Source organism: Corylus avellana, chromosome 4 (genome assembly GCF_965113065.1).
Source record: "Corylus avellana chromosome 4, dhCorAvel1.hap1.2, whole genome shotgun sequence".
NCBI lineage: Eukaryota > Viridiplantae > Streptophyta > Magnoliopsida > Fagales > Betulaceae > Corylus > Corylus avellana.
The window spans coordinates 4,067,312-4,081,382 of NC_142493.1; the positions used below are offsets into that span (position 1 = coordinate 4,067,312).

At 35.7% G+C, this 14,071-nt stretch overlaps 2 protein-coding genes across 6 annotated transcripts; both read left to right on the forward strand.

Annotated features, from left to right (window-relative positions):
• Positions 1-368: 368 nt before the first annotated feature.
• On the forward strand, positions 369-3,701 carry LOC132178660 (mediator of RNA polymerase II transcription subunit 20a). 5 transcript variants are annotated; one of them, XM_059591143.2, is made up of 7 exons: positions 371-671; positions 1,141-1,212; positions 1,455-1,606; positions 1,705-1,847; positions 1,974-2,152; positions 2,260-2,349; positions 3,230-3,701. In XM_059591143.2, the coding sequence occupies exons 3-7, from the start codon at positions 1,593-1,595 to the stop codon at positions 3,470-3,472; spliced, it is 669 nt and encodes a 222-aa protein (XP_059447126.2). In that variant the 5' UTR covers positions 371-671; positions 1,141-1,212; positions 1,455-1,592; the 3' UTR covers positions 3,473-3,701. The 5 variants fall into 5 exon arrangements, with proteins under 5 accessions (XP_059447128.2, XP_059447126.2, XP_059447125.2 ...); XM_059591145.2 differs by lacking the exon at positions 1,141-1,212 and having other exon boundaries at positions 369-671; positions 2,269-2,349; XM_059591142.2 differs by lacking the exon at positions 1,141-1,212.
• A 7,832-nt stretch (positions 3,702-11,533) lies between these two features.
• LOC132179218 (protein SOB FIVE-LIKE 5) lies at positions 11,534-13,279 on the forward strand. The gene is made up of 4 exons (XM_059591887.2): positions 11,534-12,307; positions 12,393-12,476; positions 12,577-12,650; positions 12,839-13,279. Exons 1-4 carry the CDS (start codon positions 11,903-11,905, stop codon positions 12,870-12,872), a joined length of 597 nt encoding a protein of 198 aa, XP_059447870.1. The 5' UTR covers positions 11,534-11,902; the 3' UTR covers positions 12,873-13,279.
• The last annotated feature ends 792 nt before the right edge of the window (positions 13,280-14,071 follow it).

A 14,071-nucleotide genomic window follows, 5' to 3' on the forward strand; every position in this document is an offset into this window, starting at 1 on the left:
TTTTATCATTCAATTATATATTATATTATATAGATACTTATAATCATAGATATAATTATATATTGTATACCAATTTGTTATTGTTATTTAATTTTTTTTTTTTGAGAAATACTTAATAATTAATATACATTGACTATTGTTAATTTGTTACTTAATAAATAATGAGTAATATACTATATAAGTTATTTTTATTAAATTAATATGTATATATAATAAATTTATACGAGTCGCACTAACGAGTGAATTGAGCCTTTCACGAGCAAGTCGAGTTATATATATATATTGTTTAATGATTGGGTCTAATTTGTGTCTACAAAAAGGCCCATTTAATAATCGACACTCGCTACACCCGAGTTTATCAGCTGTGCAAAGAGGGGGGGCGGGGGGGGCGGGGAGCTTTCCGTGCGAAACAGAGAACAAGAGGGATAGGGGGACCGCGAGAAAGAGAGAAAGAAGAGAAAGAGGAGAGGAGAAGAGAAAGAGAGGGGTTGTTTTCCCCTTGCCCAGACCAGACCCGAGAAAGAGATTGAGAGAGAGACCCGAGAGTTGAGAGAGAGCTGAGATTGGGGGAAGAGAGGGGCGTACCGTGGTGGCTGGGTCACCGGCGACGTGCAGCAGTGGCTCTTCCGGCGACGTGGCAGCAAACCCGCAACCCAGAATCGTCACGTTAGGTAATCTCTAGCATTTCCTTAGTTAAATTTAAGGATTTCCTTTTGTGTTAGCTGAATTGCTAGGAGTTGTTGTGGCCAAATGGGGAGTGTTTCTGAGATGATTTTCCACTAGAATCGAAGAGTAATTTGGGGTGTTTTCTTTAGGAAAACCGAGTGTGTATTTTGTATGGACTATTGTTTTGTTGACAAAGTTCTATGGGTTTGATATTGGGTGATTGTGGTTGATAAAGCTAGGAATCGGTTTGGGTCTTTTGTTAGATGATTTTAATCCCTTTTTTAAGGTTAACATTTGGGTTGTTGATTAGTTTAATTTTCTTATTTGATCCTGAGGCTTGTATACATAGGAAAGAATAGGAATTGATTTCTCGAGCGGTTATTTTTGTTCTACTTTGCTTTGATTTATGAAGGTAATATTAATTTCTTTTTCTTTAATCATGTTGAAAAAAAAAAAAAAAATTGAAAACAAAAGTGGTTCTGGGAATATCCTTACAGTTTCCAATTTGCTTTCACGGAGTGAGCGGTTTTGGGAAAGGTTCTATTGGTAAGAAACTTTTCATTATGATTATTTAGAAATTCAGAAATCTTATATTTTTAATCTTTATTTGAGTTTCTATAATCATTCCCAACTTTCGGTTTCTTTAATTTTTTTTTTTTAATTTAACTCATTTCTCTTTTTTGAATAAAATTTCGGTATCTGGTTCTACTTATTTTTATGTTCATGTTCTGGCCATACTCCCAGTGCTAATTTTTTTTTCCGACTTACTTCTTGTCATTCATATTTAGGAAAATGTTTTCTATGGGGAGCAAATTGAGCAATGAATTGAGAAAAACCTAGGCTGTGACGTGACAGGAACCTGGTCTTGTTCTTCCTTGAGTTCTCTGAGGAATCTCTGTGTCAGTCAGAGTCTCCACTAGACGAAGATGACACTCAAATGGTAAAAAGAACAAAACGAAAAAAAATGTTTTTCTTTCAAGCTCAAGAAAATTTTCTTTTTGAAAAGAAAAAAAATTGAAAATCGAATTTTTTCTATAGGGTTTTGCACTGGCAGCCAAATGCAGGAAGCACTGTGAACAGTCAAATCCTGAGCGAAGTCTCGCAGTGCGTCGAGAGCATCAATGGCGTCAAAGAAGGCCGCTGGAGAGCCACCCTCACCTTCTACAAACCCCACACCCGAGGTCATTTTTCATTCTTACTCCCTCAAAACACTTTTTTTTTTTTTTTTAATCTTTCGAATTTGTCATTTTGTGGAATTTGTATACATGATTTGTGTGAAAATTTGTACAACAATTGACTTTTACCAGAACAGTCAATGGCGGTCGATTTCCCGCGCGATTTTCTAGGGATTTCACTGCCGGAGCAGCCGAACAAGTACTACTTCATAATCCGAGGGCAGCGCATTGTGCTCGAGGCAGACTCGTCGATTCAGACTCTCATGGAGAAGCTTCAGTCTTACAAGACCCGTGTCGCGCTTCATTTCGATGTTAAGAGATTTCCAATTTGTTTTTTTGTTTTGTTTTTTTTTTTTGTGTGTGTGTGTGTGATGGCTTATTGGGTTATATGGGTTATATGTTTGTGATTGATGTGTAGGGCTTTCAGTACCAACTGGGTGACTTTCAGCTGAGAGTGGGAAAAGTTGTTCCTACTCACTCCGAGAATTTGAGAGGGATAGTAATGGAGGTATTGAATCAATTGTGTTACATTTCCAACTAGGGTAAATTTTGAATTTTGTTTTATCTCAGGGAAGTTTGGTGGGGTGTATTTGATTAAGATGCATTAGGGGTTTTGAGTGATGAAATTTCTTTTATGTTTTGGAAATTTATGGAGTTTGTTGCTGTGGAAAGTGCATTTTGACTTGATTTCAATGCTTATGTAAAGAGAGATTTAGGGTTAGGACATCTAGATATCGCATTTCAGGCTCTATCGGCACATAGAAAGGAAATGTGAGGCTGTGTCAAGTAGTGTTTGTTAGCAATAAGTTGGTGAGATTTGATTTAGTAACCTTTGCTTGAGAATGTTTTAGAGATTTGGGGTACAAGCTGATTTTGAACCATGAATATGTGGGGTTGACGTTTTGTGACCACTATGAAGTGTGTGGTATGATGGCTTACCAATTCACTTCTGCTGAATGATTGGTCTCTGAATCTTTCAAATGGATCTTTGCTTAAATAATTCCATTTCCAGACTTCCCTGAAAAAAACAGGAGCTTGAAGTGATTGTTCATTGCCTTGAGGAAAAGTTTTTACTGATTTTTTTTTTTTTTTTTTTGGGCTCTTTTACAAACTCCTACATCATCCAAGATTATAGATGTTGCAAGCATTTTTGGATTTTTGTTCCATGTAGATATGAAAGTTCTGTGTGTGTGTTGGTCTGCTGTAAAGTACCCATTATGGTCTTGCAATTCTAAATATTTGTTGACTGTTGTTTTGTGGTGCGCTATAGATGCCTTTGTCCAGCTAAAATAAATTAATAGTGGAACTTTAAGGAGTTTTTGTGTGCGTGTGTGCGTGTGTTGGTGAACTGTAATCTATTCTTATTATATTCGATTCTTCTTTTGCAGGTAGAGTATCTTCCAATTTCCTCTGTGGAGAAAGCGAGGCAAATCATGGAAGAGTTCCTGGATATATGGCAAGAAGCTGTATCAAAAAGAACATTACCAGGACATTTTATGCATATGGAACCAAATTTTGCAGAGTATGGCCTTGCAGATCACTATACTTCCCAACACACTGCTGTTCAATATGCTACAGTAATGGCTCAACTCATTGCAACAGTGCAAGCAGTGCAATCAGTGAGAAATTAGCAAAGGGTGAAAGATTTGTGTCATGTATCTGATATGTATAACTGCCTCCTTTTCATTTTTCCTTCTGCATTTTAACTTTAAATCCAGTATCTGAAGCTTTAATTGATGCACCACTTAGAATCCTACTTGCTTTGGGACTAGATTTTAGACACCTTATCGTTATTTTTACTTCTGTAAAGATATGCAATACAACAGAGACGAGTAAAATGCATGACTATAAGTTACTTTAGATGGAATGCTTCAAGACACGGGCTCCTACCTTCTTGAGGATTGGGATTTCTTACAATTTCCTGCTTAAAGTTCAAGGGCAGGGAAAATTGTAGGGCCCTTGGAAGAGGGGCTCATCCTTAGACAAGGATATGGATAATTTCATGGTTAATATTTAAAGTTAGTGTATCTAACAGTGTGATATGTTAACATTGACATCATGCACACTATTAGATCTACAAGTTTTAAATGCTGACTATGAAATAGATATTATCAATTTCGTCTGAAATAGAAACATTGAAAAGGATCCTATTCAGCCCCCCACACAACCGGATTGATTGTAGCAAATTTATATCCCTCACAACCCTTGCCTGATTCCAGGGAGGAAGGGGAATCTAGCAACTAGGGATCCCAATATCCACCTCTTAGATGCTTTGATAACATCATTTAGCTTTCCCTTAAAGGTTACAATCATTAACACAGAAAATGGTTGATCCAAAGATTAATATGCAGTGTTAGATTAGCAAAGTGAGATAAAAGTAGAATAAAAGTGTGGTGTATAACATCTCTCTCCTGAAAATAAAGTTGATACTAAGTGTATACATGACAAGAAATGTTGGAACACTATCAAATTTAAAAGTTTATACTAACGGGTTTAGATCAAATTATGTTATATTAATTATTTAGGCAGTTTTCCAACTTGGGATTTAACTCTTTTTCATTCCTACAAGTATTCTAACAAATCGCCTTACAAAAAAAAAAAAAAAGGATGCATGCATGCTACTTTCGCATAAAATATGTTGGATCTGTGGACTTGATCTTGGGTCCATCAACTAACTTGAGAACACCTGCATGATATCACACTGGATCCACACTGGATCCCCTCCTTTGCCTCATTAATAATCGTCCCCATGATTCTTGGCATGAGCGAAACACATGATAAGGATTGTAGGATGTTGGGAAAGATATGCAAATCTGGAGGGGCACGACCAATCGGATGTTCTCGGTAAGGAGTGCCTACCACTTGGTGATGGAGAAGGAAAATACTAGTAAGTTGGGATGCTCTAGAAACCTAGAAGCCTGTGACATCTGGGTAGTTATATGGAAATTGAAAATTTCAAATGCTGAGAAGAATTTCATATGGAGGGCCACAAAAGATGACTTGTTTAGGCGGAAGGTGGTGGAGGATCCTTTATGCCCTTTATGTGGGATGGAAGAGGAAACAATTCAACATATACTTTGGGGATGCCCCTCGACTCAGGATGTGTGGGGAGCTAGTGTTTTCGACAAAGCCTTCTATGGGGGAAGGGATTTCATCAGTGTTGCAGAAAAAATTCTCACCAAATGCGGTCTGGAAAATTTTCATTTGTTTGTGAGGTTGGCCATAAAGATTTGGTTTCAGAGAGATGAGGTCATCCATGGAAGCAGTTTTGTACACTCAAATGTACTTATCAAGGAGATAGAAACAACAATGGAAGAGTTTAAGCAAGCTAGAATGACAAGCCCCAGTGATAACAAGACAGAGGGTGAACGTGTCATAGAATAAAGTGGAAAGCTCCCCTAGAGGGATGGTACAAAATCAACTGGGATGCTGCCATTGACAAACCCAATGGTCGTGTTGGAATTGGGGTGGTGATATATGATTTTGGAGGAAATTTTATTGCAGCTAGATCCTTGACACAGCTGAAAAGTTTCGAACCTTTTGTAGGGGGAGATGTTAGCTTCATATTATGCTGCAAGGTTTTGTGCAGAACAAAACGTACATGCCACTATCTTGGAAGGGGATGCCTTACCGGTGGTGAATACCGTGAATTCAGTGGACCAACAATGGAGTTGATTTGGACATCTTGTGGTAGATACAAAGAGTATTCTACGTACTTGGCCTGAATGAAAGTGCAGCCATGTCTATAGAGAAGCCAACCAAGCTGCCCATAATTTAGCTCGTTTGACTGTTCAAAATGTCACTGATAGTTATTGGATGTGTAATATTCCCAACTGCATCCCCGTGATGTAATTTTGATGGAACAATTTGCTCCATCTTTGAATCATTAATACAAAGTTACAACTTTTTTCTTCTTAAAAAAAAAAAAAAGGATGTTGGGAATATTTACAACAAAAAAATCTCCAATGAAAACGCAACACGTGGTTGACAATTATAACATAATCTACAATATTAAAGAGTAGCATACATCACATGCTAAGTTTTTCTTTCCTTGTAGATAATTTCAATCATTATCTTTGACATGCGGTCAACTATTCTAACAAAATTTATTTCAAGCAGCTTATTCATATCTAACAATGATCATACATATAAAAAAAAAAAGAAGTTACTATATAAAATATGAGTATATGGACAATATTTTCTTTTAAATTGGGTTAAGAGAAATTTCTTCAATGAAGATATCTGTTAATCCACGTACCTTTTCTTAAATAATGTAATATTCTCATGTATATTTTTAATACGATCAATAAAGCATATGTAAATATTCGGACACACAAGTTTGGCCGCTTTGAAGTCCTCTGTGTATCTCTACTATTCGCTGCTCTGCTTCTCAGAAAAAAAGACACAATCTCCGTACCGGTAAGCTCCCGCTACCTTTCTACGCTCTCTTTAATGTTGTTCTTGTTCTGTTCTTGTGTTTCTTTTGATTCATGGTTGGCCAACAATATCGGATAGATATTGTATCAGAGTTGAACCTCCACGTCCTGTGGCTCGTTTGATGTTTTCCTTCTGGAGTGTATTGGATTACATATTTGCATTTGCACCTGGTTTTGGGTGGAATGCTGGGTATTCATCAGCTATTGAAATCAACCTTTGATTGAATATAGATATAGTGGCGTCTAGAAGGAAAAAGAAACAAAATTATTGCATTTTTATTATGTGCGTCTAATGTCTATGTGCATCGTTAAAATGGTTATTGACTCTCTGATGATTTTGAACCGATATGGGATGTTTGATTGACGTGGACTTGTAGGCGCTCGATGATTTATGAATGGGTTGTCCTTCTACAAGACGATTCGTAGTAAAAGAAATCTTAGATGAACTGGTTTTGGAGGAATAACAAAACCTTTCCATAAAAACTATATTTATAAGACATTGAATTATTTGTGTGCCGAACCACAATCTTTCTCTCGAAAATTGACTTAGGTATCGGAGTTTTCCCAGTATAGATGTCAGCGGATTTTTTTGAGGCTTTTATTATTTTGTAGCAATTTGGAGCACACAATGTCTCCCGAAGGACGCGCAGTTATTGTCAATTTTAAATTTCTAATTCTAATAACTTCATTTGGGATTATTCTAATCACATTGTCATTGTATATGATATGAATTATATGAATCGATATGATTATATGAATAATATGATTAAGTATCATGATTTTTATTAAATCATGTGATTAATAATTCAAATTGTTGATTCAAGTTTCAACTATCATTAATTGTTAGGCCATTTAAGATATAACCATATGATTAAATTTTATTATTCAATTATATATTATATTATATAATATAGATACTTATAATTGTAGATATAATTACATATTGTATACCAATTAATTATTGTTATTAAATATATATATTAACTTAATAAATAATAAGTAATATACTATATAAGTTATTTTTATTATATATATATACGAGTCGAGCTGATAAGTGAGTTGAGCCCTTATACGAGTATGTTCACGAACTTTAAACGAGCGTGTTGAGTTTTATACGGGTATCTATTGTTTAATAATCAAGTCTGGTTTCATGTTCGTGAACGGCTCATTTAATAATTGAGTAGCGTACGAGCTGAGCTTTATTGAGTCGAGCCAGGGTGAGCTCACGGTTAGCTTTGTTCGCTTACGGCATACCTATGATGACCCAATTGGAGCTTTCCGCTAAGATGAATTGGGTCCAATTGGGTCACAACACTGTGGCATGGGCTTTCAGAATCTCCAGGATATGTCCCACATTCACTAGCAATGAGTCCTGAGTCTAGCGCCCCAGCCTTCCATTTTTTGAACAAGTTGGGCCTGATTTGCAGCCTAATCTGGGCTGCGCAGGCCAGGCCTAATTAATGAATTTCTCAAAAAAATATTTTTTTAGTTTACTTTATTTATTTATTTATTAATTATTTTTATAATAAAGGAAAAACTTCACAAACGCCCCTAACGTACACATGATTTGAAAGTATCCCCGAAGTTCAAAAACTCTCAATTAAAGGTATCGAACTTTTAATTTCTTTCAATTACTTTTTTATATTAGAATTTTCCGTTAAATTTTGTCAAAATTTTCAAAATACTCATGTTTTTATTATAAAAAATAAAATAAAAAATGTAAAGATTCTAGCATTTATTTATTTTTTATGAAAAACATCTTAGCAATATTTTTGTAATTGTTTTTAATAAAAAATGGGTATTTTGAGCATTTTGACAAAAATTAACTGAAAATCTTAAGAAAAGCGGGTAATTAATAGTTTGGTACTCATAATTGAGAGTTTTTAAACTTTTAGAGATAGAGTTAAAACAAGAGAAAGTTCATGTGAGTTTTTTAAAGTTTCCTTAATAAAAAAAGAAAAAAAAAATCAGCAATTGTCAAATTATGGCCCCCATATGAGCTGGATGGGGCATGGGAACCTTAATGCTTCAGTGGATTTAGAGAGAAAGAAACAATTTTGATGGGGTTTGATGATGATAGAGAGAGAGTCCCAATTTGGATGGGCCTTGATGGTAACACTCTTTGCCCTATTTGACCTGTTTGGATGGCCATTAATAATGAGTTATCCGAGGGGGAATTTCACATGGGTATTATTAATTTATTGGTGGATCTTGGAAGGGGTTTTAGAGCAATTTTTTGAGACCTATCAGATTAAATACATGTGAAGATGATTAATGATTTATTGGTAGATAAGCTTCGTTTGCCTACTTCCTCCTCCTTTTCTTGACTTCACATGCCTAACAAACTTTTTTAACTTTTATTTTTATTCAATCGAAAAATCAAGATCTTCAATCTTTTGCCATTTGTGCACCTATATGGCATAGGTCTGCATATAATTATTATTTATATAATACACATGAAGAAAAAAAAGAAAATTAAAACTTATATTAAAGAAGAAAATTAAATTTTATTAAAAAAAAAAAAATTTACTCACAATTATAATAAATGTTGCATTATATTGAATCTATTTTTCATATATTTTATATTTGGTTGATACTAAAATATTTTCTATTTACGGGTTAATTGTAATCAAATTTTGGAGATTTGGTTATCATACTTGTATTTATTCACTACGCTATAAATATGGACATTTGTATTGTAGACAAATAAGTTAATGAGAGCACAATCTAGGGCTATTCTGAATTGTGAATGTAGGTGTGCAATATTGAACTATCCGTAAATTTTTTTGTGTTATTATTATTATTTTTTCTCTTGCTTCTGCTATTATTTTTCTATTCTAGTTTTGCTCCACAAACTTTAACAAGGTATTAGAGTTTCATCATATATTCTAACAATTGCTTTTTAAATAGTTAAAATAGATAATGCGACTGAAAATGCTATTAGTTTATCTCTATTATATGATTAATTTTTTTTTTTTTTGACATGATATGATTAAAAGTTACAATATTTTGATAGAACAACTTATTATTATGTAAATTTGTAAGTTAAGTATCACATGGTATGATCAAATGCAATGAATGTTGATTAGGAGGAGGTCATTTATGAAAAAAAGATATCCGATTCTGGTACAATATCCCTCAATGAGTGCCAAATGTCCAAATAATTCTATTATAAATTTCTTCTCCCTTCATATATATATATATATATCATGAAGACTGAGGGTGAAGCAAGGTTCCATTTTGCATAAAATTAAAAACAAACTTAAAGATACAAGAGAAGTCATTTAGGGGGATTAAATTTCAACCCAATTTACTAAATTGATATTTATTTACAATACATATGAGAAGAAAAATGTTAGGCGTTCTTCTAGTGTTCTCTTAGTGTCATTTCAACTGTGATGTGACTTTTAAAATTACTAATAGATTAAAAGTCAATAATGATAATCTCAAATTCAACGATGATTTTAAAAGTCACATCACAATTGGGAGAACATCAAAAGAATACCTAGTATTTCCCATATGAGAATAACATGAGAGGGAAAAAAAGAGAAGAGAAGAAAAAAAAAAGTAAAATGAAAACCCAAAGGAAGGATTTTACATTGGTAGTAGTACCAAAGGAGGAAGAGCAAGTGACAATTAAAAAAAGTAAAAAAAAAAAAAGAAAAAAAAAAGTGGAGAAATTGAAGTTGAAGTGCGTGTGCACGTGCATACATGTGTGTGAATATGTGTGGGATGGCGCATATACATACATACGCACACGTGCCCACATGGTTGTGTGAGTTCTCAGAGGCTGTTGAGAGTAATTTTGTTGCAGAGGGAGTCTCTCTGTCTCTGAGGTTATGAATGTGATGGCATGTGGATTCATAAAAGCCCCATTCAACTGCAACACTTACACTTCTCCTTTTCCCAAGAAAATTTCTACAGTCTCCCCCACTCATGCTGTCGTGCCCTAAAAAAACTTCTTTTTAAGGCCTCTTTCCTTTGGGAAAACCGAGTGTGTGTGTGTGTGTGTGAGTGAGATAGATCCTCCAATCAGATGACATGCATGCAAATGCAATGGCAATACCATTTAAATTATGTCACCTTTTGTTGTGCATTCTCATTAACACACCACCCTACCTACGGTTTTGTGTTTCCTTATAAATGCCTTTAAATGCAATTCAATAATATCAAATCAGTATAATGACAAGGATCTTGAAGTCGTTAATTTTATGGTCAAGATTTAATGTTATTATATTTAATGGTGTAAATAATATCATGTCATTTAAAAATTTTGAATGACGTGCTTTGTATTCCATAGAAAATGAAAATACACGATAGAATGTGCTTTTACCTTCAAAGCAACATTATAACTTCTAATATATTTTTAAACAATTTCATAGTTTCTGCTTGTTGGTACAGTTGACCGCATGCCAGATGCTCCTTCAATGAGACTTGCAATGGAACAGAAAACAAGTAGGGATGACTTGTTGAGGATTTTGGCGAGGGACACTTTGATGTCTAAGTCAATATGCGATTTTTCGAAGAAGAGAAAGTAGTGCACGAAGGAGTCGAAAAAGGCTTGGAAAACATACGTGCTACTATGATTGCCTATTTATAGAGGTACACGTATAACCACCCGGGACACGTGGCATCATAGGATTGGGAAGCATCATGTCGGTACATATTTTCTTCCATGGACACAGGCGGTGGTCGGCAAATAGTCCCTTTTGCAGGTGAGCATTAGAGTGGGACCCTGTTGTTGGTTGTTATGGTGATGCGACGAGGGCTTGAATTCTCTGTAGGGCACTTGCCGGGAGCGCTGAAGAGACCGTTGGCCCTCGGGTTGCAATTCAAGAGATGTCTGGGTATCCTTTGTTCGGTCGTGAGGGCTGAGCATCCAATCGAGCTTGAGGGCCAAATGGGCCTTCGGTAAATTAACCCACCAATTACCCGCCAATTTTCATGCTGGGTGAGTGATTCGATCCAATTTGAATCGATTCATCACCCTTGCTTGTTTTTTTGGTCTCTCTGCAGGTCTCATAGGACTAAGCAACCAGCTTGCAAATATGAACCGTACTCTTAACACCAATAAACCCTATCTGGGAGGACCACGTGTACTTGGTACAATATATTGTAGATGCCGAATTAATAAGTCCAGCTAGAAACAACCATATTAATCAAATGAGAGGGTGTTATTTGTGTGTGTGCATGTATGTGCGTGTGTTGTGTGAGGGAAGATAGAGAAAGGCATTACTGCTGAAGGGGATAGGTGTCCGTTATATAGCGTGGAAGGGGAAATGGGACGTGTACCCTGTTTTGTTAAAAGAGTACACAGTGCCTCGCTGTCTAGCATGTGAAGAAGTTGTGGCTTTCCCTTCTCTCTCTCTCTCTCTCTCTCTCTTACATGCATCCACTATTTGATTCATTCGCATACGGAGCCGAACAGGGGAGAAACAGGACAAAACTAGTCTAGGATTTCAATCTGATTCTCTTTGTTTTTTTCCACCCCCTCCACTCTTCTATTTTACCTCATTACTTGCTCAAACTCCTTGTAGAGTGACAGAATATCTCTTTTTTCTTGGTAAAAGAGGCGCTTGTAGTTGTAGAGGGAAATTCCCTTTTTGTTTTGCAAAGCAGAGGAAAATGGATGTGTTGGCTTCAGAATGCAGCAGCGGCTGTGACTCCGGTTGGACTTTGTACTTGGAACAATCTTTTCTTTCTCAAAATAGTGGGTTTATTAATGGGAAAAGTGGTTTTTGTGATGACTATAAAGATAAAAGAGCTATAGAAGAAGAAGAAGAAGAAGAAGAAGAAGAAGAGGACTTGTCAATGGTTTCTGATGCATCTTCTGGCCCTCCTCATCTCCCTGAAGACGAAGGTTACTTCAATGATGATAATGGGTGCTTTTATCCTGCATCCAAGGCAGCCACAGTGGCCAGGAATGTTGGGAAAAGGCAGAAAATCAAAGAACACCGACACCGTGAAGATCAAGAACCGACTGCTTTTCTTGATGACACTGCTAGTTCCCCTGTTATCAATTTATCCGGGGTAAGTTCACATGCATCAAAGTATAGTTTCTTCTTCTTCATGCGATTAAATTTTCTCTAATGGTTTCTTGACTATTTTCCTGCAGAACAATTTCAGTCTGATCAATAATCAACCTTCAATGGACAGTGTCGTGGATTTTTCTCAAGGTTTCTCAGCAACTCATTTCGAGGTACTTGGCCTAATCAAGCTTCTTGGGTTTGATTAAAAGTTTTTCTACTCCTTTGTAACTTCTGTAGCAAAGCTCGTTAACTATTGGTGAATTCTTGCAGGGGACAACAGCTTTCCAAGACCACTATGGTTTCTTGAAGTCCTCCCTATCTGCAAACCAACTTCAGAACAACCAGTTGAGTAATGGTTATTCATATATTTCTTAATTTAAATTCTAATAAAGTTGAGTAATGGTTATTTGTATAATTCTATTGAAAAAACATGTGCGCTAACGGATGCATAGCAATGATATTAATTGGGTTGGAAGAAAACCATGCTAATGATTCTTTGTGATTACTTAAACTGAGTTTCCTTTCTTTACAGGTGGTTTGGAGGGAAGAGGTTGGGGATGAGATGAGGTGATTTCCCTGGTTCTGCTGCTGATGTGTTTGTTACTAAAAAGGTTGCTCTGAATGAAATGGTGGGATGGTTGTCAAAGTAAAAGGAACTGGATCTAAAAAGAGATCTTGTTCCTGTTCTTTTCTTTTCTTTCCTTTCCTTTAACCTGCAATGCAGTGGGAAACAATATGAGAGAGGAGAAGTTGGAAATAAAGTTCTTGTTTGCAAATTAATTCCTTGTCAATGAATAGTGGATACGAATCAGTTTTGTCTTTTAGGCCGTCCCTATGCTACCTTGCCAGCTCTTGTTTTTCATGGAGCCCCATGCACTCTTTATATCAGCACTTGCATCTTTAAAATGTATTAGCTATCCATATTTCAAACAATAATGACAGCAAGAGTTGGAGATGATTGCCTGTGACTATAGTTGCAATCCATTAGGGGAAAATTTTAAATTCTGCTTCCAAAACTTGCAGGAAAATCTGTCTATAAATGTAAGGAAGCTTATGATGGATAACAATCTTCCACCATATCCCAGTCGTTTTCAAGAGTAATGCCAGAAACCACACTCTCATCTCGCTTCCATCTCACTGTCCATCAATCCTTGATTTTTTATTTTTTATTTTAGTAAGGGTTGATCTACAAGTTAATGGGCAATGCCACGTTGATCGAGGGAGATGGAGTATGGTTTCTAGCCTTTCTCATTAACAAATTAAAATAAAGAGAGAGAGAGAGAGAGAGAGAGAGAGAGCTACCGAAGACTATAATGCACTTCTAGTAATCAATTTTTGAAACTGTTAGATGCTTTTGATATTTTTTAAGCCATAAATCTTACTTTTCAACAAAGCAGGACAAAATGACCTAACTTCTCATATGTACAATAAAATATGATCCAAATACAAGCTAAATTATCATGCTTTTGATTAGGTAAGATTTCTTCAAAACTAAGAGGCAGAATCAAATCTTAGAATAGGGGTTAGGCACTAATAAGGACAAGAAACTCATGTCTCTGAGAGTGCAGACAAGGTTCCATGAATCTATCCTGATAGTTTTATTTTCCCACAATAACACAAAATTTAGGCATAATATGCACATGAAAATGAGACAGGAAGCTGAAAAGTGCAAAGGGTGATGGGCAGACAGTATAAAATACAGAGATGAGGAGGAAATGCCAAACTTAATGTGGGAATATTTCATATGCATCTCCATAACCCTTTT